Source organism: Lissotriton vulgaris, chromosome 5 (genome assembly GCF_964263255.1).
Source record: "Lissotriton vulgaris chromosome 5, aLisVul1.2, whole genome shotgun sequence".
NCBI lineage: Eukaryota > Metazoa > Chordata > Amphibia > Caudata > Salamandridae > Lissotriton > Lissotriton vulgaris.
Window position 1 is genome coordinate 516,420,949 of NC_141693.1, and position 25,221 is coordinate 516,446,169.

Below are 25,221 nucleotides of genomic sequence, written 5' to 3' on the forward strand. Positions count from 1 at the left end.
TCTGCAAAGACTAAACAGAGTATTGCGACTTTGTGCTTGTTTGTAAATAGAGAATGATCCAAAGAGAACCAATTCTAAAACAGTAAATGCTTGGACAACAATCAATCAAATGGAGAGACAAGGAGGCACGACGGATTACAACGGGGGTAAAGGCCTGCGTTAACTACCCTTCAGTATCTGCAAAGAGAGAGTACTACTAAGGCAAAAGAGGGGAGGGGGGGGGGCAGCGTTCAAAGCACATCAGCGTGCATAAATACGAAAATGTTTTTATCTATCACGTACTTGACATTTTAAAGCTTTTCATATTTGCTATTAAAAAACCAATGAAATTCACAGAAAAAACCATAGGTTATAGTGGATATATAGTTAGGAATTTGCATTTACAAAACCTTGAAAATTCAATGAAAAAACCATAGGTTATAGGCCATATATAGTTAGGAATTAGCATTTACAAAACCTTATTTTACTCGCATAAAACCATTGAAATTCCATATATAGTTAGCTAACTATAAGCGCTAACTATATATCGCGCACCCGCAATCCACTGCTGATGATGTCACATATTACATCATTCATGACATGGTCAGTGACATCACTGATGACATCACTGATGACATCTCAAATGACATCACTGATGACAACTCAAATGATATCAATGATGACATCTCAAATGACATCACTGATGACATCACTGATGACAACTCAAATGACATCACTGATGACATCTCATTTGTCATCACTGATCACATCACTCATGTGATAATACAATGAACCTCTTCAGACTCTAATATAACCTTACATACACTCAGTATAAACAGACACTCACAGACTGTCACTCATCCATGGAGTTACTCACACACCTAGTCAGTCATGCAAAGAATCAATCACACCTCCATTTCCTCAACTATACAGTTATACACATCTTACTTATTCAAACATATAATAACACATATTTACTCTCTTATATAATCCCTGATACAAGCTCACAGTGATCGATACAGCCACTCACACATTCACTGGCTCTTATGTTCAGTTATTTATATATCTCAACTCTCACATGTATTGTGTTTTACATACGTACTTACTTGCACATGTAGCAATGAGAAATCCATTCACTCACCAACACACCCATGCACAGTCAACCGCCCATATAGCTGTTTCCACATGCACTCTTGAACTCATACTCCTAGTGAATCAACTGCTTACACATCTATGCACAGAGTCACGCACCTCCCAGCCACCCACACACACACTCAGCCTCCCATTCAAATACTTGGGCAACCAATCAATAACCCATATGGCCACTCTTATAGCTACTGATCAACACATGCAGCAGCTTACACAACAACAAACATACTGATGCACGAATTAAGACAGTTTAGTCACTAACCCATGTACTCAGTGAGACACATTTAATCACTCACTCATACAGTCAGTCATGCACCTACTAAATTCTTCATCCAGACACTTATACATCCACTCATTCTTCAATATGTGAAACATATTTAAACTTTACAGACACATACAATCACTGGATGTTGTGATCAGTGATGTCATCAGTGATGTCATTTGAGATGTCATCAGTGATGTCATCAGTGATGTCACTGACCATGTCATGAATGATGTAATATGTGACATCATCAGCAGTGGATTGCGGGTGCGCGATATATAGTTAGCGCTTATAGTTAGCTAACTATATATGGAATTTCAATGGTTTTATGCGAGTAAAATAAGGTTTTGTAAATGCTAATTCCTAACTATATATGGCCTATAACCTATGGTTTTTTCATTGATATATATATATATATATATATATATATATATTCGCTCAATTACTGGTGCTCTGCATAGGGGCCGGATGCTGGCCCAATACGACAATTTTACATCAAGGAATGCGGCACTCAAGATTCGATTTTTACTTTGATTTTATTTCAGCTTCAAGCTCGGACCAACACGTTTCAGCCTAGCACAGGCTTTGTTCACGGTAAGTGAGCTGTTGTCTCCATCTACTATTTATCCCACTCTGCTATTAGGATGCATCATGGGACTAGTAGTTTTTAGATATATACAATATATACATTGTTTTAAAATATGCATGACATGCAGTGTTTTAAATTATAAAGAAAAGCAATTCATTGTCATTGCAACTTTTCAATCTTATGCGCTGTAATTAATGTACATTCCGCAATTCATTGTCATTGCATTGTTATGCGCTGCATACTGATTATTGTATGTCCTGTTTTGGTCTTTTCTTGTGTATATATATATATATATATATATATATATATATATATATATATATATATATGCTGCAGTTGAGCATGGATTGCTTCATCACAGGAAAGAATGTGCATGTTCAAAATGTAGGTTTATAGTGCTATATGTCAGCAGTCAAGCTGGTACTGGTATAGGTTGCTTTATACAAGTTCTTACAGCCCCTACTGATTTAGCTGCACACAATATCAAAGCTATTACTTTACATCCTCTTCTCATGGTGCCTGAGGAACATGACAAACTGGAATACCAAAAATGATCCAGTGAAGCTTGTCATGAAGTGTCAAGAGTGTTAAAAAAAATAAAACTTGTAATCATCGATGAGGTGAGCATGGTCTCAAATTTAATGTGTGCCTTCATGCATTTGAGAATAAAACAAAGCTTTATGATGTCCTATTTGGAGGAAAACAAATGGGGCCTAATTACTGCTGACCTGACATAGTAGGTTTATATTCCGACCGCCGCATTAGGATGACGGCGGTCAGAGTTTAAAATGGAGGGGGAATCTGACTTGGTTCTGACAGGTCAGTTGGTACTGCACCATAATCCCTTTAGGGTGGCGTTTTTGCACTCAGGATTATGATGTTGGATCCTGAGTCAACCAATCCATGTTGGCCATTCCGGCATGGATTGGCTATCGGAAATGGACTTTGGGGGCCCCTAGCCCAGACCCCTTACCACTGGCCCCTCCACATTTGGGCCTGGGGGGCACCTATGGTGCACCCTTCAACATCCTTGCCACGTGTGGGCAGGCACCCAGAGGTGCCTGCCACAAGGTGCTGTGAAGTGTACATACTTCCATTTTTCAATGGGAGCTTGTGCTGCAGGCGGTTTCAGCCCACCGCACAGGCTCCCATTAAAAAAATTGAAGTTTGCGACCACACCATGTGGTCGCATCCTAATGGGTTCGTTAAAACCGCCGACCTCAGGTCGGGCGGTTCCTTCCCCGAAATGGTGTTGGTCAGAGGCAACTTTGATCGACAACGTAATTAGGCCCTTGATGTTTTTGGAGATCTACTACAACTTACACCTTTGAAGGCTTAGCCTGTGTTCAAAGCATTACTCCATGATAACACTAGAAATTCTTTAGGAAGTATTGGAAATCTTAATATTTGGTTACATTTCAAATACAAAGAATGAAAAAAGGAATCTGTGAAAAGCATCTGACACTGTAAATATGGTAATTTTCTGAAAGATATTAGAGCGGGTATCCTTTCAAAAGAGGGAAGGTGTGTTCTAGAAAGTCATGCTTTAAAAAAGTTATCCAACAACAAAGACAGAAGTAGAAATAATGTTCAGTTTTATACACAAAGGAAAACATAGTGTGTGCCTAATGCCAACACTGGAGGAATGTGCATCTTTCAACATGAATTGCTGGAATTGGATAAAGGAGACATTTTGCTATTGAAGGCAATAGATATAATTGAACACCAGGGTGTCACTGTACTGCTAAATGAAAAGATATAAACAAAACTGGATTAATTAGAAAAATCAGTTTCACAAACTGCAGGATTGGAGAAATGTTGAAGTCTATGTAAAAATTGTGGAGTTATTTTGCATTAAAATGTAAATGTTTAAGAAAGTTTGGTTAAATATGCCATGGGTAAAGATGTTGATTCATTCATTTTCAAAATAGGAATGAGGTGGAAAACCTGGTCATTAAATTTGACCACGCAAAGCAAATTGGGCAATGTACTGCATGTTTTTTGCTTGTGAAAGATTTATATGTTCAACTGAAACAGTTTTCCGTTTCGCTAGCATTTGCTGTTAGTATTCATAAATCGCAGACTTTAAGTGCACATTAAGTGTTTATTAATACTGGTAGTACAGTGTTTAAGGAAAGTCTGTCATATGTTGCCTTGTCAAAAATTAGGACATTGTCTGGTTAGTATCTAGTTGAATTTGATGACTGCAGATTCAAGCTGTGTAAAAGAATACAACAGATTAAGAAGCCTTTATGCTCCTCATTTAGGACAGTACCCAGTTTATGAAAAACCTTCCATGTGTCCAAAGCAGAAAGTGTCAAAGCAGTGTAGTGATGGTGTTGCAAGGAAAGAAATGAAAGACACGAAGGAAATGGTTAAGAAACAAACATTTTTAAATGAGGGAGATATTGTTGGATAGCAATTTTCAAACCCCTATGGTGTGAACTGCTATGAAAATTTTTTGCTAAACGTATTGTTTGCATTACCTTGTGTTGTAAATGCAATTGTACAGAAACAACAGAAGGCATTGTGTACTGCACTGTGTGTTTTGCTACAATGTCTGCATAGTGAAAGGACTAAAACACATTGTGCGCCAAACATTCAAGACCTTGTAGATATATGTAGTGGGTCTGAACAGTTTACTCCAAACACTCAAGAGGATACACAGGAGTGTTTAAGGGAAATGCTTGCTGTTTTAGAAGAAGAGGAAATACCTTCTGATTACTTTTTTGAACTTATTCATGGAACCATGAATATGATGATTACTCACACTTTTGTTTTTTTCAGGAAATATAGATTATAAAAACCTAAAATGTTTTGGTTATTATTTGGTCCCTCGCACCTGATTTTTAACACTCAATCAGACAATGTTCTACATGTTAGCAAATGCTTTTTGAGACATACCAGAGACGTAACGGAGAAGGGTTGTTCCATTGTGTCTTTCTTCAGCATACTTTCAAAATCACAGTTCACTGCAAACTTTGCCACCTGTTTTCTAAAATAAAGAAAAGGGAAGTAAAATCAATTACATGTGCATTGCTAAAAACAAGCCTGGTTTCTTAATAAGTCATTACAAAAAAAATGATAAAAATACACTTAAAACGTAGTTGAAAACAACCAATGGGTTTTAAATACATGATTGTGATCATCTAAATGTAAAAGGCACTTTTCAGCACATTATAATTGCAACTCTGTTTGGGTGATTCTCTGTTACAATAATGCAGTTTTAAGTATTAACACTGGACAAATAAAGAAACATATTTCATGTACTTGATTATATAATTAAATAAAGAGCAATTTGAAAAACTCTGGATAAAATACAGTTTGCTGCTGAATTTTGCTAATTTGTTTAAACAATACATCGAGACAATACATTTTCTAAAAGAGGTCTCCCAATCTAAATAATAAAGTTACAAAAATATAGATCCTTGATCATTTTACCGTATCAAATTCGAAAACGGCTTCATTGGAAATAACATCAGTCTACCCCTACAGTAAATCAAGATAAGACAGTAAAACCAGGTTATAGTCTATGGATACTTCTTTGCCAATTTACCACTGCTAAGGCCCATCCTCTCATGCACACTTTACCCAAAGAGTCAAAGTACACTTAATTAATGGCTTCAGAAGAGGTATACACTGTACTCTCAACTACAAATGGATGGCCAATTGAAATGGTGCTGGTTAACTGCACACCAAATACTGCTTACCCACATAGCAGCAGAGTGAGGGAACCACTGAGAAACACCTTCTAAGCCACAGGCTATCTAACCACGATGCCCACCTGCTCATCTCCTTCCAGACTACACCTGCAAGAGCTACGAAGCATATATCTTTCAGTCTCTAAACATGTCTTACATTCCAAGACCTTCCCTAATATAAGGCTCTGGACACTCTCCATCCTGATCAAGGGATTTTCAGTCAGCACCACTTAATTCCTCAAATTTGTCATCCTACACATTGGATCTACTAGAAAACAAGCCACTGACTTTGCCATCCTCATCAACATATTCAGGCTGCACATGTATTTTCGTGGTGAAACATCATTAACCCACTTCAAAGGTAAGACCTTCCAGGTTGCAGATGCTGGGGTACAAATTTCTCTAACGATTGCATCCCTTTCATGACCCTTAGTTCATCAAAAGCTTAATCAATTACTTGGATATTGTGTGACCATTTTGTGGTGGGATCACAGAGCAACCACTTTTTTGACGGCTTTGGTTTGACTTTCAACCTTTCTAATCAAATTATTAAAACAGCCCTTCGACAGAACCTACCTCTTCCCAAACATGTGCATGGTATGGTACATACTTGTGACTTCATATCTCATTGTAATCGCCTTTGTTCCTATAGAAATTCTCATGTCTAACAAGATGTTTGAACTGGTTTCACTTCACAAACCCACTGATCGGCATGGCACAATGCTTCATTCACAGCAATCACACAACACAAACAAAATAGAAATGAAAAAAACACCAAAGCCACAAGCACAAATCACGAATCAACCATTAATATAAATACACAGTCTTTTCTGTCCAAGAAACACATATCGAAAACAACTAAAGCCATCAGACAAAAAAATAAGCCTCTGGATCTGTACATCATCCTCATTTCAAGTCACCTTTTGTATACGTCTCTACACTCGCCACCACTCTGACTTAACACTTTCAAACTGGTAGATCATGAAAGTATTAACTCACAAGCTCATATCAAATCAAATCAAATCAAATAAGCTTTATTCGGTTTTTAGTTTAAAACCATAAAAGCAACAAGAAAAAATACATACATGCATAGATAACTCATCATTTCACTACAAAAAAGAAACCGACTATTAAAAACAAACTAAAATCAATTTGGCGAATCAGCTAAAAGGAAAAAAAAGTATGTGCGTAATCAAAACTAATTAGAGGGTAGAGGGTTAATAGCACAGGGTACACGGAATCCCCTTTCACCAAGAATTATGATTTAGTGACATTTGACTTGGTACCGGATGGTATCGGGGACCGGGATAAAAATCATACAGGTCCCAGATGCAGATGGGGCCATCTCCCTCTTTGGGCTGGGAACATTGTAAATAGGAGACAATGTTTCTACTCTTGAATTTAATTAAGATCAAGTCCCCCGAGATGTCTTTGGGCAACGTGCCTAGCCACCCCACCCTCCTGACACTCAGGATTCCACCATCTAGAGCAGTTGGCAACGGTCTGTTGTGTTTTAGCCAGAAAATGGCTTTGTTTAGCAGGTGCTGGTGTGTTTCAAGTTTGCCCTGACTAAGTGCAGGGACCCCAGAGAGAACAGTCACGTATGGGGCGGCTTCTGGAGGTAGATTAATTTGATGCCTTCTTTCTAGAACAGTCCTTGGAGCTCTGTGAGGTACGAGTGCGGGGTTAAAAGTAACGTCCGACCACTTGGAATGGGTGTAGTAATAGGGGGTTCAAGAGTTTGAACTTTCCTGCGTGCAGTGGACTTAGGCTTTTCATTGTTGATCGGGGGAATAGGATGAATAGGTATAGCCCTAAGAATTCTACAGACGGACACTCGTTCGATATATGTATGTGCCATAGCCAAGTTTTTAGGCTGGGCTTGGCGCATAAGGTCAAACTGGCTTCGCCAAATTGTTTAATTAAGGTCTGTATACTCAGACCGTCTTAGTTAATTTATTACCCCACCGTACTGCAGTTAGGATTGTGCTATTGATGCATACTGTGGGTTTCTTAATTCTTTATATGTGCGGGATGGTTCTTTTTTAACAATGTGTTTTTAACAATGTTTTTATGCTGTATGCTTTTTAAGATATTTCGTATATCGAAATAAAGACTCTTTGACTGACTGACTGAATAGGTATAGCATTTTTTTCAGTTGGTGGATAGTTCCTTTTTATTGTTTTTTCGATACTGGTCAACCTGTCCCCTAGATCGTTGATTTTTGTGACCAGAGGTGATAGTGCAGATATTACCAGTTGCTCAATCTGAGCCAGTAAGGTCAATTGGAGGGGCGATACAGAGTCATGTATTGTGTTCACAGCCGTAGTCGGCGTTAATATAGTTGGGTTGGAGGGGGATAATGAGGGGCTAGTGCACATTTTGTCAGCATTAGATAGATTCTCAATGACATTATCTTTTTCCACATCATCGTCTCTACCCACTATAGGGGGGGTTGATACGTCCGGGACATACTTCGTACCACACAGGGCATTCAGCTCCTCCCAGATGGATATGATTAATGGAAAACAGAACTGCAAAAGCGACAATAGGCAGTACAATGTGGGATCAATAAGAAGGTAAAGAAAAGACTCAGTACCTCCTCCTTCGATAAAGCCAAGTGGGGTGGCCCGCCCCGACCTCCTAGTGCCTTTGCCCGGGCTTCGCCCGGCGTCCCGCGGAGCGGAGCAGAGCGCTGCTTTTAGGCGCCTCCTGGCGCTCCCGTGATGTCCGGAAGCAGCGTCGCCGCTAAGGCTGCCGGGAGATGTAGTCCCGGGGCGGCGGCGCTGTGGGCTGCGCAAATTGACTCCTGGCGGTGGCGGCTGCAGTGGGGGCCTCCTCGCCTCCCCCCTCCAAAACTCTGAGTATCCTTCTCCAAACATGAAATCAGTGCTAGTTCCTGCTTCTGGGAGGCTTTGCACTACCAAAGGCATGCTCAACAGAGCCTTTAGCAAAGGTTCAATAGTCAACAATATTAAAGTAGTACATTTTTTGTCTCTCCCCACCACATTAAAAAATATATAGCATTATAGGTATCCAAGTGACATCAAACAGACAATGAGATTGAAGCTCAATTTGAATATGATGTTACCTGGAACTTGAACATGTAAAACTCTATGGTATTGAAAGCTACACATCTTCAATTTTATTTTATGTGTGCCCCCATAAATCTCATTTCGATGGACAGTTGATATTGTAGATCTGCTATGCAGCGGACAAGGAGTTATGAGTAAGCGATGCACAACTTCCCCTCATCTTCTTCCTCCATGCCCTTAACTGTGTCCTGTCACCCACGCCTCCATTCTAGTTAGTTCAGTTCAATCCCTTCCCAAATACACATAATTGTTGCACCCGGTCACACTCACACACCCCTCTTAAAAGAAACGCCACAAACTATCCTAATATTTCAAATGGATTAGTACCTGATGTCCTGTGACCCATCTACACCAATCGCTAAATATTCCCACCCAATATTTTACTTAAAAAGAATTTACCTGGCATCCTGCCACACTCAATTCACTCCCACTGGCTCCATTCCAATAATTCCATACGAAAAAGTGCAATTTCTTATATCCTTCCACCACTTTTACCACTCTGTGTACCTTCCTCCCCTCAATCTCAGCCATGCTGACAGTGTCTCTATGAAATGTATTCTGATCCCGCTTGGCATTACCTGTCAGCATGGGTTTGCAGAGATTCTCAGCTGACAGGAGAGATATCTGATAGTTTGTGAAGGTAAAGGACTGCCCATGTTCACCCATTTTCCTTAGTTCTATGGAAAACCGAGAAAAGTGGGAGAAAGTCGGTGAAACTACGAGCCACCATTCCACCATTTTGGTTACTTTCCACCTCCAATTTGTTTTATAAATGTATTCAAACGTAAATGATAAATTATTAATACTAGATTGATTTAAATTATTCATTCTAATTGCAGCCCTGAAAAAGCAAGAGTTGTGAAGATCATGTTCCTTACCTTTGGTAGCACTTTTTCTGGTCATTCCTCTATCTAGCAACAGATTCCTAACCTTAAAATACTCCATAAGTGCCAAACTAAGAACCTGATTTAGAGTGTGACAGACCGGTTACTCCATCACAAACGAGACTGATATCCTGTCCACCCTATTAGAAGGGCATTATATCCTAAAGCCCTTGAAATACAGTGGACAGGATATGTCACGCTTGTGGCGTAGTATGCCATCTGTTGTACTCTAAATAAGGTCCTAGGTTTAGGAAGTTTTCTTCCGCAATCCTCCCGCATGCAGATAAGTGTTGTTGTGTGGCTCTACATTGGCTCACAGCAAAAATCACATGGCGCAGTCGCACAGAAGCACCACCTGTGTGCTGATGTAATTTTTTTTTTCCTTTCTGCACCTTCATGCATGAAGCGCATATAAATACTGGTATCAGCGTGATGATGCCTACTTTTGGACATTATTAGATGTTAAAAAGAGGCCACACCAATGAACGGGGTAGTGGGAAGGTAGTGATGAATCTGCAGTTAAAGTTTCCACTAGAAATGTCACGGTTACCAAAGGTAAGTAACTTATTCTTCTGATGGATACTTCTGACAGCAGATTCCATTCCTCACCTTAGAATGAATACCAAATTAGTAACTCACCATGTGAAGGGACTGTTCAGTGGATTTAAAGGATTGAGCAGACTAAATGTCCTTCCCACCGGACCTGGTTGTCAAGGCTGTAGGGCTTTGTGAACACATGCACTAATGCCCATAACGCACCCCGGATGCTGTCAAGGACAGGCATTCTGTGCGTCAGTGGTGTGGTAGCAGTCTTAGGCCTAATGAAATGGGCTTATGATCTTAATGCAGAGAAGCATTCACCTCCATAGACCAATAAAGCCTCTCCTGATCTTTCGAGGGTTGGGGAGCAAAACACACTGGCAGGGAACTGCATACCATTTCTTGTTTGATGCGCCTGATCTTTATCAGAGCTCAGGGAAGATGAGGTGAGGGTGATAAAGATATACAGGAAACCTGTGTACCATCCCAGCTAGAATGCATCTCCTAGTAAGTGTTCTTGAGGAGACCTCATCAAGCCCAACTTTTGATACTGTATGTTCTCACTAGTGGGTAGAGAAAAGATGCAGCCAGTGTGCTTCACACTTCCAGAATAAGCCATGCACCACCTCAGGATATAAATCTCCCAGATTACCCTTCTGAGCTCATCAGCTCTGGCATTCAAAGACCCTGCTAGGGGGTTCGTGATCAGGAAAAGGCCATGCTGCTTCAACCATCTCCAGAGATGTAGCAGCACAGTCCATCATGCTTTTCATGGCGGTAGTATTGACCATGAGAACCTACACGCTCTCCCTATAACGGATGGTAGGAAGGCCTTCAGAGCCAGAAAAATAGCTCTCAACTCCAGTCGACTGCTATGGAGCTGGGTTTCAATTAGACACCTCTGATCTCCTCTTCCACAGATGACCGCCGAGTCTAGCATTTGTCACCATTGTCAGCTGTGGGTATGGGAATGATAAGGGCCTACCACTGGACCAACTGCATTTGAACAGCTACCATTGCAGATCGAGCGAAGTCTCTAAGATCTGGATGACATCAGTCAGATTTCTGTGATGCTGGGCCCACTGGAATTTCAGATTCCGCATGTTATGTTGTAGTAATTTTTAAAGCGCTGCAATTACCCGAAGGTGTCTTGGCGCTGACCACTAATTCTCTGAGACATTGAGAAAAGAGTTTGGGACAAGAGACACAGGGTTAAAGCGTAAAAAGCCATGTTTTCAATCCTTTCCTAAAAGTGAGGAGGTCAGGGGTCTTTCTCAAATATGGGGGAAGTTCATGCCAGGCCTTGGCTGTGCACACCAAAAAGCTTCTTCCTCCCCAAGAGGCCTTTTTGATGGATTGCACTATCATAAATTTAGCTCCTCCGACACGTAGGGTTCTTCTAGGTATGTACCACTGCATTTGATGTTTCAAGAATTCTGGGCCAATACCATGTAGTGCCTTGTAGGCGGTACAAAGTGCTTTAAAATGCACATGTTTCCTGATCGGCAGCCATTGTAATTTTTTAATTTCCTTAGAGATGGAGGCAGATTTGGGAGTACCTGTGAGCAATGTATTCAAAAAACGTTCTTGCAAGTTTAGATACAGGCTGTTGCAATAATCGAGCCTGGACATGAGGAGTGCCGTAACTACAGTCCGTTGGCTATTAGCCGGCAGGAAGGGGAGTACTTTCTTAAGCATTCTGATTATAAAAAAGGTTGAAGATGCCACTGCATTGACTTGATTGCCAAAATTAAGTTTTTCATCAATGAAGACTCCTAGATTTTTCACCTTCCTAACGGGGGTTGGACGAGTCCCCATAACATCTGGCCACCACTTTCGGGTCCAGAAATTATGATTGTTCCCGAACAGGATGACCTCGGCCTTTCCTGAATTTAATTTGAAGCAGTTTTTTTACATCCAGCTCCCGATAGCTGCAATGCAATCATGGAATCTGATGTCGATTCCGGTTGCCTAACCGGGTATGTGTCACCTGGAGTAATCAACAATGCGGGTGCAGGAGGCTAATAGGCCAAGAAGCCTCAGAGCTGCTCTCACTGAGATCCGGGGGCCAAGACTGAAACATCAGGATCAAAGCCCGAATATCCTGGAATTGTTGTAGCAGAGTAAAGGCCCTGAACTGCACTACATCCAGCATATGGAGAAGTGTGGCTCACTGGTTAGAGCAGGCAGACCCTGAAGCAGAGGTCAGACCTGGGACCAGGGTTCAAATCCCGACGCGGCAGGGTCTTGAGCTCAAATGTCCACGGACTTGAGAATTCTCGCTTCGGTGCCTGACCTAATCATGGGTTCACACTCTGCAACTCTGGGCATTAAGCTTGCTTAATCTCCACATCGGCCCCCCACGGCGGGATGCCTGGCTTTCACCTTGGGGATGCCCTGTAGGGGCTATCTCACAGGGAAAAGCCAGGACGGGTTCCCAAGGCAAGCGCTTAGAGACCCCTGGGTGATAAGCGCTATATAAACCCAATATACAATACAATATAATACAATATCTCCAAAGAATAGGAATCTGTGCGAAGGAGTTTGTTGCAACTTTAGCTCATTGATTGTGAACTGCAAAAATGATAGGTGGTTCTCCCTGGTCACAGTCTGGAGATGTTATGTTATAAAAATGTATTGAGCGCACGAACGATTGATTGATTTATTGATTGATTGAATGTCAGGACGTGTCTCGGCACTAGGACTGTGAATGAGTCAAATTTTTAGCCCTTTTCTGAAGATTGCAAGTGAGCTTGCCGTTCTGAGCTCCCTAGGGAGCATGTTCCACAGTTTAGCAGGCTCATACAAGAGGCTATGTCTTCCCCAGTTTAAGGACCGTATCTTTGGAACTTTCATTAATCTGGCACCTGTGGAGCATAGTTGTCTGGCTGGTTCATACCAGGCAAAGATATCTCTAAGAAACCTTGGACCTGAGTTACTCAGCACCATATAATCTTAGCATAGTGATTTGAATTGAATTCGTTGTTCCACCGGAAGCCAGTGGAGTCTTCGATTTTCTTTGACTACTGATTTGTGCTTAGGAATGCTCAGAATAAGTCTTGCGGCTGCATTTTGTACGGTCTGGAGCTTTTTTTGATGTTGCTTCTGCATATTCAAATAGAGGCCATTGCAGTAATCCAGCTTTGACTGCATTAGCTTGGTTACACCGTCCTTCTAGAATCAGTGGGGATGTAAGGTAGAATCTTTTTGACTTTCTTTATCTGAAAGTGCGGAGACTCAAGCAATGGCATTGGTCTGATGTGATAGAGTAAATTTGTTATCAATCAGAACTCCCAAATCTTTTGCTTTCTGAACTGGTATTGGTGGTTCACCCATCTCCCACGGCCACCAGAGATTGTCCCATCTGGGTTGCAGGTTTCCAAAGATTACTTCCTCGGTCTTCTCAGAATTGAGCTTAAGACAATGTTTTCCCATCCATCTGTTTATTTCCCTCATGCAGTTTTAAAACTGTAGTGTAGGGTAGCCTTGATCTTTATATGCTGCGATCACTATCTGGATATTTAGAGCGTAAGACATAAGGCTAAAACAAAGTTATTGATTCAGAGGAGCGAGATCAGATTCATACATGTTAAAAAGAGAAAGACGAAAAGATGGGCCCTGTGGAACTTCACAGACGAGGACGTAGGGATCCGATTTATACTTGTCCAAAGTCACTGTTTGTGTCCTTTCCTTCAAAAAGGAGGAGTGCAAGGCCAGTGCCGCTCCCTTAACCCCCAACATTTACCGGCACTGCTGCAGAAGATCGTGATCCATGGTGTCAAACGCGGCTGACAAATCTAGGAGAACAAGGGCGGCCATGCCTCCTCTATCCTTCACCGTCCTGATCTCCTCAGAGGCCTTAATTGATGCCATTTCATACTGTGCTCTTGTCTAAAACCAACCTGAGAGTGATCAAGCAAGTCATATTCCTGAATGAAATAGGCTAGCTGTTTGTTCAAGATTTTTTCTACTATTGTGGCTAGAAGCGGCAGCCACGCTATCGGGCGGTAGTTGTTTGGATTCAACACATCCAGATTGGGTTTTTTCAACAGAGGGAGTATGGAGGAGTCTTTCCATGGACCTGGGAAAGTGCCAGAGATAAACATATTGTTAAAAATGTCTGTGAGCTCGGGGCTCACTACCTGCGCTATGTCCTTCAATAATGCAGGTGGACAGGGGTCAAGAGGAGACCCGGATTTAATTTCTTTAAGGCATTTTTCCACTACCTCAGGAGAAATCTTTGAAAAGCAGTGGAAGCTATTTCCCTCAGATTTATGGTGTAGAGATGATTCGGTGGGCCCGCGGGGGGGTTGGCTTCAAAAGCGTCATAAATATCTTTGACTGTATTTTTAAAAGCTACTACAATCATATCACAAAACGTTTGATTGCTCTTGGTTCATTTGTTTTTCGGTAGTGAGGACAAATTATCAACCACCCCAAATAGTTCTTTTGGCGTTTTTCTGGCTCGCTCTATCTGTTTGGTAAAAAAGTCCTTTTTTTCGGACATCAACGTTTTTTATATTGAATTAGTGCGGATTTATACATATCTTTCTCCTCTATATCGTAATTAACTCTCCAATGTCTTTCGAGTCTACTGCACTTTTGTTTTTCTTGACGCAGGGTGTCAGTAAACCAGGGGGCCGAAGGAGTGTTCCGATTCCTGGAGTTTTACCAATGGGTACTGTGACCATGACAGCCTCCTTTAGCCAGTACGTGTTTTAGGTGACTGCTAATACTGGTGGGACATTTAGCCGTGGGCATGTTCTGTTCAACTGAATTTGAAGAGTGACTTTATCCACCTTATTCCAGGCAGTATAGGTTGATGAATGGGTTTTGGTCATCCCTCCCATTTGAGTTTTTGGGACAGCGAGATCAAACCCGATTAGCGAGTGGTCTGTCCACGTTTACGGGAGAGTCTCTTTTACTATAAGTCCCTGTGCAGAAGTAAAAATCCCATCAAGGGTGTGTCCAGCCTCATGGGTGGGTGTTTGCACTGTTTGAGATAGGCCAAGAGCCCCTAAAGTATCTAGCAAGGAGACAGTCTCCTTGTGCTCAAGATCCTCTAGGTAGACATTAAAATCTCCCAGGATTGTAAATTCATTACTAGCCAGAATGGGTTCCATAAGTACATCTAGATTATGAGTAAAGGTACTTCTGGACCCTGTTAGGCGATAGAGTAATATGCCTCTAAAGGTTTTTCTGGCCTTAAGTTCAATTACAAAGTGGAGGGCTTCATAGAACGGAGTGAGGGCTGGGGAGAAGCTGGCATTAAACTGCCCCCTATAGATAAGGCCACTCCTCCCCCTCTTTTGGTAGGCCTGTCTACTCTAAACTATAGAAATTGTTACAAAGTCCGGGTCCGAGGATGCATCGGCCCATGTTTCTTTAATGAACAAAACATCTAGATTATGAATTTTTATCCTATCTGCTATTCCATACTTATGTTTCGCCAAGGACCTAACATTAATGAGGCCGTAACACACTTCAGTCATACCAGAGTGTTTTTCTGATTTTATAATCTGAGTGTTTACGGAAGATTGGAACGCCCTTATCGTCTGTTGAGGTGGGACAGAGAAATCACATGAGCAGGCTATCATATCAACTGTCAGAGATTCACTCAGACTCAGAATGCAACAAATGTTGGCTTTATCGAACTCCAGCAGTTCCTTACCAGTATACCTCCGGGATTTAAGTGTACAAGGACCAGGGTTTCTGGCCCTAGGCCCGGTCCAGGCGCGGATGGGTGCAGATGGGCCCTGAAGTAGTGTAGATTGGCAGGAAGGCTAGAGTGCTAAAGGGCAGAAGTCGGTGCCCACCCTCTAGCCTGCCGGAAGTGGGGTCAGTGTTGCAACGCCCTCCGCGCCATTGGTACACCAGCCGAGGCGGAACAGGGCGGGAACTTTCCCTCAGGCGAAAATGCAGGTAAGTTTAGCGCGATCCCCAAACCAATTAATGAACCCAGTAAACAAAGTAAAATCAGTTAAAAGTAGCACCATTCGTTAAAATATTAAAAGCTAAGAAAAATCTGGACGGTAGATGTAGCAAGCAGCAATACAACTAGAATAAGGACAGTTCAACAGAGCCTTGAGACGCAGCACGAGCAGGGCTTACATCAGATGGTCTACTACAGACCGTGATGAGCCTGCCTTCAACAGCCAGTCATCAAGGTATGGAAAAACTGGTACCCAGGACCTCTAAAGGTGGGCAGCAACCACCGCCATCACCTTCATGAACTCCTGATGGGTTATGATGAGACTGAAGAGGAGCACAGCAATTTAAAAATGCTTCTGGCCTACTTTGTACCGCAGGTAATGTCTGTGGAACTGCAGGATGGGTATAAGAAAATATGTGTCCTCCAGCCCCAGAGTCCAGAGAAAACAGGATTTGGTCTTGTTTGAGCAATAGGAATTTGTCCTTCCGCAGGAAGGTATGCAAAGGTTCAAAATAGGCCAGAGACCCCAGTCCTTTTTTGGAACAAGGCAATAATGAGAAGACTCATTAGGAGTTCAGAACCCTCTTAATGGCACCTCTTATAACAGAATAACAGGTGCGCCTCTGAAATATTGTTTCCTGCGGGGGAGATTTGTAAGGGCAAAAAGAAAGGGTAAGGCTTAGTTATGCTAAATGATTAGTGGAACCCATCTGTCAGATGTGATGGCACACCACCCTGGGATGACGTTGTTAATCTTTCTCCCCTCCCAACTCCTTAGGACAGATGTGTGCCCCTAGGGCCAAGCTAGAGGCTTTGTGGCTGTTGCTACAAGGAAGGGGACTGGGAGGGTTGACACCTTGCTGACCTGAGCGGTGCCTGCCAGTGTCATGTCAATGGCCTTAAAAGGACTTGGCTTACTGCTGTAGTGGTTAGGGAGGCTGTCCCTGCCTATAAGCCAGCCCCTGCAGTAGCCTCTGAACTTTCTGAAATGCTATGAGAAACTGCATGGCAGGGGTCAAAAGACTAAAGAAGTATGCTGAGGCCTTACACTCTTTAAAATGCTCCAATGCAGGATCAGTTTTTTCACCAAAAAGTCATGAGCCAACAAATGGCATATCCATGAGTGAGGCTTGTACATCTCTACAAATCCTGTGGAACACATCCATGTGTGCCAGATGAGCACACCATTGGTGTCAACAGCCTTTTCCAGGTAATCAGTAGAATTTAGGTGAGCACAAAGCAAATATTTGACCGGATCTTGTCCATCATGAATTGTCTGAGCCAAAGAGGCCATAAGGTCTTCCTGGACCACAAGTAAGATATTCCTCCCCATTTCCCAGATGGCCTGTATATAGTAACCCTGTAGACTAGGGTTCTCCAAAGTCGATCCTGGATGGCCAGATCCATTTCAGGTTTTTAGAATATCCCCATTTAGATAAATGTAGCAATCTTAAAAATTGGCCATTGATACAGCCTTCTAGGACCAACTATGGAGAACTCCGTTGTGAACAAACCGTTTTTAAAGAATGCAATGCCCAGCTGGCAGAAGAGAACATACGTTTGCCAAATGCCTTCATCATCTTGCATTCCCGATCTGGAAGGGCTGTGGGGAATGAACTGAGATTGACCTTACTGGTTGAAGCATGAACCTCAAGGCTCTATGGAGTAGGATGTTTATTAAGTAGATCAGGGTCACTAGGAACTGGGCTACAGCACCTGACCACCTGCCTGTTCACCGATGGGCAGAAACAAGGCTCTGACCAAAAGCCCTTTAAGTTACTGATGGGGGCCTTGCTAAAGGGTGGCAAGGGCTCAGACATAAATGGCCCAAGCTGCAAAGTACTGTAAGGAGGTTAGTTTGGTCTTGACTTAAGGAAGTTGTAAATCCAGGACCACGGCTACCTATCGCACTCCTACTGCAAATAATGCTCTCTCCTTCATTAGTGTTCTAAGTAGTGAGTCAAACTCTTTCAGTGGAGGAATCAAGCCCACTGGCCTGTTATTAGTCCATATAAAAGTTGTCATCTGTATTGTGAGGGGGTAAAAGTCTTGTACCTTGTTCAGAGTCAGAGCCTAAAAGATAATGGAGCCTCTGGTGGCATGTCTGCCCTGGTTAAGGCACTGGTTTAGAGGCGGCAATATACTAGTTCTGCTTTCAAAATCTCATAGTCCAACATCGGTAGAGACTGGGCTGCAGCCTGCTTAATGTATGACTTCGCAATAAAAACTGGTACCTGTTCTGGAGCCAGTGGCATTGGTACCAGCGTTGACAAGGAAGGACCAGGAGCCAGAGCGTGAATCTGTGCCAGAGTTGGTACTGGGCCCGTAGTTGAACCCCAAGTAGTCAGATGGTACAGAAGATGGATCCGCTGGTGGTAACCAGACTAAAAGTCTGTGCAGTTCCCTGGAGTATGAAGGCGTACAAGAGGGAGCACAAAGTGCACCAAAATCTGCAGCATGGCCTCCTTGAAGGTTTTAATCTGCTACATTGTCACCATTAGCCCAGAGAACTCAGAGCACAACAGTATCAGTTGGGGAATCAGCTCCTCCATGGGGGACCTAGAGGAAGACTGACTGTCGAAATAAAGCTTTTGAATTTGAATTTGTCAGATTGTCATAAAAGACTGACTGACATCATGACACTCTTTCTTTGGATACAGAGTGGCAGGAACGGGTAAAGTTCTGATTCGATTTTGTGAGTTTGCATTTGAACTTCGAACTGGACTTACCAGGGAAAGTTCATCCATCGTGGAAATGCCCTGAAGAGCAAGATCAATTCCACATCCATGACTTGCGGTGGGACTTACACAAGGACAGCAACTTATTTTCGTTAACGTACAACTTTACTTTCGGTCCCAGATCATCTTTGAGTACAAGGGGGAACATTTATCATGCAACTTCAAATTGCCTCCAGAGTCAAAACATCTTGAGCGGGTCCCTGACTGACAAAGGATTTCTAGTCATGGAATGATTCGAGATTTATCCACCTAATAGGAGACTTCACTTTTTGGCACAGGGGATTTTGTTTGTAACCACCAGAACTTTACAAAATTGAGATAGGAGGCCGGAATCCACGTCGGAAGGACTGGAAAGAAAGGAACTGATGTCAGAAAGCAAGTGTGACTCCATATAGTGGTGTGTGGGACCATGGCTGAAGAAAAAAGTTTCCAGATCCAATTTGGAGCCAGCTCAGTATTGTAAGGTCAAAAATCTGTGGTCATAAGTATTCATCAGAAAATATTAGAAATTTATGGAGTAAATATCTCATAAACACAAGAAAGTACCACTCGATTACACCCTTTCTTTTTAGCATACCCAACTTTGATAGGTACTTAATGGCACCATATGTTTTTTAACCATCATTTCAGAATATTGGGAAGATTATATGGTAGCTCGAACCAACTAGCTTGCAAAATGTGTTTATGAAGGTTGAAAGAATGTCGAGACGATAAAAATTAGGTCTCTGGGTTGATATTTTTCTCTTTCAATTGATTAAACACACTTAATATGATGAAGATAATGATTTGGCATGGTGAACTAACAAGTTCTCCAAACCTAAATTAAAGCTGCAATGAAGCAGATATTACTTTACGTTTAAAAGATACCAACAAGAGAGACTACGATTTTGGTAGTATGGATGGAAGCATTTCAAGAAGTGATCAAATCTAAAAATAAAATGCATACATTTAGAAATGATTTTAGGAAAAATGACAAAGAGAAGGATCTATACATGCGCTTTACATCGGAACCTGGTGATATTAAGTAAAGGTCAGAGAAAAAATGGCATTGCATGATCTTAGCTTGAATAAATCAGTAACAGCTCTGAATGTACACCGGAAACCACTTCAATACAAACAGTACACCATCTTTCTATAAGAGATGAGGGAATAAGAGTAGCCAATCCGACTCATACCATCTATAAAAGAACGAGGGAGTAAGCACAAACAAAAGAAGAGAACGAGAGGGAAATGTATATCCAAGAAAATAGCAAGGAAAAGAACAAATGGTGAAAACTGAAAATAAGGCATATGTAAACGATTAGGTTAATCTAGTAACTAATCTGTCCAGTGGAATACAGTCCTCACATTACATTTCATTACTGAATGAAGGAATAACATTAGCACTACTTTAATGAGGCTTTTTACAGGGGAGTTAAATTAATTCAACAGTAAGGAAGTAGATGTATTACTGTTTCAGTTAATCAACAGTAAGGAAGTAGAGGTGTTTACGTTTTGCAATATTTATTTCTTTCAAACTAGTTTACACTCTGTAGGTCTCTTCTTTCACCACTTCCTTGTGTGGCTCCTAGTGTCTCCCTCCGGCCTCATCACCACCAGCAAGTCATCCTCAGAAAATTTTCAGGTAAGTATTAGTTTCTTGCAAATACATAAAAAGAAAAAAACTGAATCTGAGTTTTCTTTACTTTCCGGACTCCTTGGCTGTTTTCTCACATAAACTCTTATTTGCTGAATTCTCTCTTTTCCTCCCTCTTGCTCTTTTATTATTATTTTGTTTGCTTGTATACATGACCTGTCTTTATTCTTATTTAATCTTTAAAACCTTTTTTAAATTTTTAGGAGTTGTATCTACCTAATTATCCCTTGAGTGCCTTCAGTCACATTGGGTTCCACAATTCTGCCCTTTTACTGTGGACATCAGATGCTGCCCCCTTCATAGTTCTTCTGCAGGCACCCTGCTTCAAGATTCCTCAAAGGCCAATAGAGAAAAGACTCTCTTCTAGCTTGGCTCCTTCAGTCTGTGTCAGCATAGTCCTTTTTTTCTTCTCCTCCTCCTCCTGACGAGAGACTTTTCGTTTTTCTTCGGTTTTTATCAATGTTTTCTGTTTTCTTCTTATTTTTTTTTATTTATTTATTCAGTGTTTTCTGCAGCGCAAACCAGACCCAGGGTGTGGGTGTCAGAGCGCTTTACATTTCAACTACCTTCGATGTCAGCAGATATCAATTCTTTCACGTCAAGAGCCATCTATGTATTGCACTAACATTAGCATATATTTATCCAAACATAAAACAAATGTAATGAGAAGTACAATAAATCATTAGATTACAGTCAAGATTTTTGTGTCGTACATTAGATTCAAGATAGGACCATTCCGGAGTTTTTCTATATTATTGTTCTATATCAATATTCAATATAGTATTGTTCTATATTCAAGTTGGTTATAGTATTGTTATGTTCACAGATTTGTTCGTTATGCTATAAATTTACTCATCAGAAAGGACTAGGTCTCCTTATTGACTCATGGAGCACAGGTGATTCTTCTGATGTTCGGTGAGAGCGAATTCCAGATCCTTGGGGCAGCTCCCATGAACGCTCAATCGCACGTCTTTTTCTTACGGAAGAATGCTGGTTTAAGTAGAAAATCCTCTGATCCCCTTGAGGGTCCAGTGCTTCTGGACAGTGTAACTTTATGGGCTAGGTAGTGAGGAGTTTTGCGGTGTATTACCTTGTGTGTAATACATGCAATTTTTTACCTCTATTCTTGTCTCGTATGGTATCCAGTTGGGCGCTTTCAGATGTGGTCATATTTTTAGGTTCCCGTTATAAGTTTAGTTGCTGCATTGAGACAGGCTTTTAGGGGAACTGTTGGTATCTTAAGGAGTCCTGATAGCGTTGTGTACCCATATTCAATTCTTGATATGACCAGTGCCTGTACTGACATTTTAAGATCCACAGGATCAATGAGTGGCTTCATTTTTCTGAGGTAATTCAGATGAAAACTAGCATTTTTTAGCCATTGTGTTGATGTGTGCTCACATGTTTAGATCTTTATCCAGTGTGATACCCAGTGATTTGGTTAAGTCAACTATTGTTGGGGTACAGTTTAGTGCTGTGATCATCTTGGTCCATTCTTTAATCTTGGCTGAACCTTTAGATGGGGAGATCACAAGGAATTATTTTTGGATGAGTTTAGCTTAAGATGATTGTCAGCCTGCCATTCAACGGTTTTCTTGAGAGCTTGGTTCAAAGTGTCGATCTATTCCGGAGAGGATATCTTCATATACAGCTGGGTGTAGTCAGCATACATTTGAAAGGAAATGTTAGCTTCATACAGTACTTCAGTTAATGGGTGGATGTATAGGTTAAATAGTGACAGGGATAGGATTGAGCCTTGAGGAACCCCAATTTGGATCAGAGATGATGGGGATAGCTTGTTGTCCACCAGGAATCTTTGCGATCTGTTCTCTGGGAAGGAGTAGACCCATTTCAGTACAGTATCTGGATAAGCCCATCCTATTTTCCAGTTGTTCTAGTAATTTGGTATGGTTTACAGTGTCAAATGCAGACGATAGGTCCTTGCTCCCTGCTCTGTCTAATCTGTCTTTTCTATTCACTACCCTTCTATTCAGGTACTCTTTCCTACCTACTGCACCCATCCTGCCCAAGTCTTTTTGTTTGTTTCCTTAAGCATCTTAGAGACACTATGGATCGGAATGACGTGGATTTTATGTTGCTCTCCGAACAGTTAAGTCTTCCTCCTCCTGGTTTGGAAACAGGTTGCCCATTTCCATATAACCGCTACTGTCACACCGTTACAACTGCTGATGCCAACGCCAGCTGCATTCATTAGTAGGGTGACATAACAGACACTGGATAAATTATTTTTTAAGTCCCCATAGGATTTAAAAAAAGTTTTACTGCAGTTATTCAGCTTGACACGTTCTAAGATAACACCTAAAATAGACCTCAACAGTGGCGGCTCATCTGCAATGGCAGAGGAGCATCGCCCCACTGCCTGCCTCAGAGCCAGCAAATGAAAAATAAAACTATGTTCTAGCATAGTTTTATTTTTGTTTTGCCAGTTCGGAGCCAGTGCTATAGGGAGGGGTGTGCCGAGGCATTGGAGGGGGAGGAGGAGTGCTGTGTGCACTACCTAAGTGTGCATATGTGTGTTGGCCGCCCATCTCAGGCCGGCCAATTACACATGCACACTTAGGTTTCTCAAGCCCAGCTGCATTGGACAGCCGGGCTCAAGTAATGGTACAGACTCCCTGGTCTAAGCGGAGCGTCTTTTTAGGCTGCTCATGCCAATCCCTGTGCTTCTCTGCAGCACAGGGATTGGATGGGAGTCTGTCCCAGGGGCTGCTGAGACCAGGAAGCGGTGCGACCCGATGCAGAAGGCAGCTTTAGGTAAGTCCTTTAAAAAATATATATATATTATTACTAACACCACCCCACACTCACGTAATCCTCCCCAGTGCTCCCCTTCCCACGTTCCCTCAACCAGCCCCACCAACCTGTGTTTGTGGCGGCCGCCACTGAATCTCAGTAGACCTCAGAGTTAATGCCTAACAGAGGTAAAGAATTCACTACAAAGTACACATGATAGCAGAGCAGTACTATTGCATCTAGTTCAAGAAATTGATGAGTTATCAATCTTCGATTAAAAATGATTTGCACAGAAACGTATACTTCGTTTCAATAAACACTTTTTTCTAAGAAAATCAGTTAAAAGATAACCGAGCGTTACAAAACATTTTCAGTTCACTAAAATCACACTTTCCAAAAAGCAGTGCGGCTTGCCACTGAACATTAAAGACTTGGACATTTCTGTTCTTGAAGGGTAATACAAGCATCATGCAAACTGTAGACAAAGTCAAGGTGAACTTCCAAACAACCGATAAGAACAAATGTTCTCTGTATGCTTCTGAAATACAAACAATACAATCTCTGGTCGTTGAAAAGGTCGATTAACCTAGACAATTATAGCAATCCACCAGCACCCCACCAATGTTTTTGCTTAAAGTACTAATAGCAACCTCTGTAAAGCAGACCCGCTCCTCTCTCTAGCAACCGTTAAATATGATCTCAACCATTCATTTTTCAGAGCAATAAGAAACCAGAGATAAGCAGTGTGTTTCAAATATATGTGCAGATTAGAGCTCTAAGGAAATATTCGGATACCTACTGCAAAAAGGGGATGAATATATCCTTATACACGGCTCACAGAATACACGTTTATCACTAGCTACTGTTGCACAATATATCGGAGAGATATATATGCAATATTTACAATAGAAGCTGTTTTACTTGTCTCCCACGTAATTTCTTGCAATTACAAACACGCCTCGGGGCATTTTGAATTGATACTCAGCGTTTTGTTAATTTACAGCACCTGCGCTAAAAAGAAAAAGCATTTGGAATGTTTTTCCGTGTGCTTCATGGGTGCCCCTTTTGCCGGTCAGTCTTTTCAGGACAGTAAAGGGGTCGTCTGGTAGTATACTCTTGAACAAAACAAGGAAAACTACAAGCTTATTGTGTGTTGATAGTTAACTTTTTGTTTTTATTTGTGAAGAATAACCTAGGAATCTACATCGTTTTATCACAAATCTCCTCATCACACAAATTGGAAAAGACGCAATAACCATGCTCTCCTTGCCAAACACAGTCACCATGGACGTCATTCACGTGTCGTCAGGGGTCGCAGCTGCGATTCCTGGCCTGCCCCTTGCAACACCCTGCACTGCCTTTGCGACCTCTGACCTCTGACCTCAGAGCCGAGGTAGCACAGGGGCAGGTCGTCCTTATGGACGTCAGGACGTCGGTGGGTTGGGTCTCCGTTTTCCATTTTTTCTGACAATTGTTTAGACCCTAAAAGTGAATAATGGTACGCTGTTCACTATTAGTGCAATAAAGAATGGAGTAATACTAGTTTGAATATGACCCCCCCCCCCCCCCCCAATTGCTGATATAAGTTAAAATTGTTTTTAAACGAATGTTGTGTGCGTGCTTGCAGGTGAGTGTGTTTATGTAAGAGAGAATGTATGTGAGAATGTGCGTGGGTGAAAGTAAAGGTCAAATCGCTTGTGATGTCACTTCCGCTACCCACGACCCACCCACTTTCGCTTTGGTGAATTGACGTTCATGACAGTCACCCCTCCCCCCACACTGAGGGGGCATATCCCCGACGATGGACAAACCCTATCAAACAGGGCAGGACCAGTATAGGGCACCAGCCCCCCTTCAACGGAGGATGTGTTGCACGCCCTAGCGCAGAAAGTGATGGCGTTGTCTCTGCTCCAATGGCATAGTCTGAGCACGAGCACCAGCAGCAAATAACTGTAATAGAAC

General features: G+C 41.8%; 1 protein-coding gene across 2 annotated transcripts in view; it reads right to left on the minus strand.

The window, feature by feature from the left end:
- STAMBPL1 (STAM binding protein like 1) overlaps positions 1 to 25,221 on the minus strand; it is a 305,486-nt gene that overhangs the window by 194,251 nt on the left and 86,014 nt on the right. For both annotated transcript variants that reach the window (XM_086921944.1, XM_086921943.1), the window contains exon 2: positions 4,884 to 4,974. In XM_086921944.1, coding sequence (XP_086778070.1) covers positions 4,884 to 4,931 — 48 coding nt within the window. In that variant the 5' untranslated portion in view covers positions 4,932 to 4,974. The remainder of the gene's footprint in view (positions 1 to 4,883; positions 4,975 to 25,221) is intronic.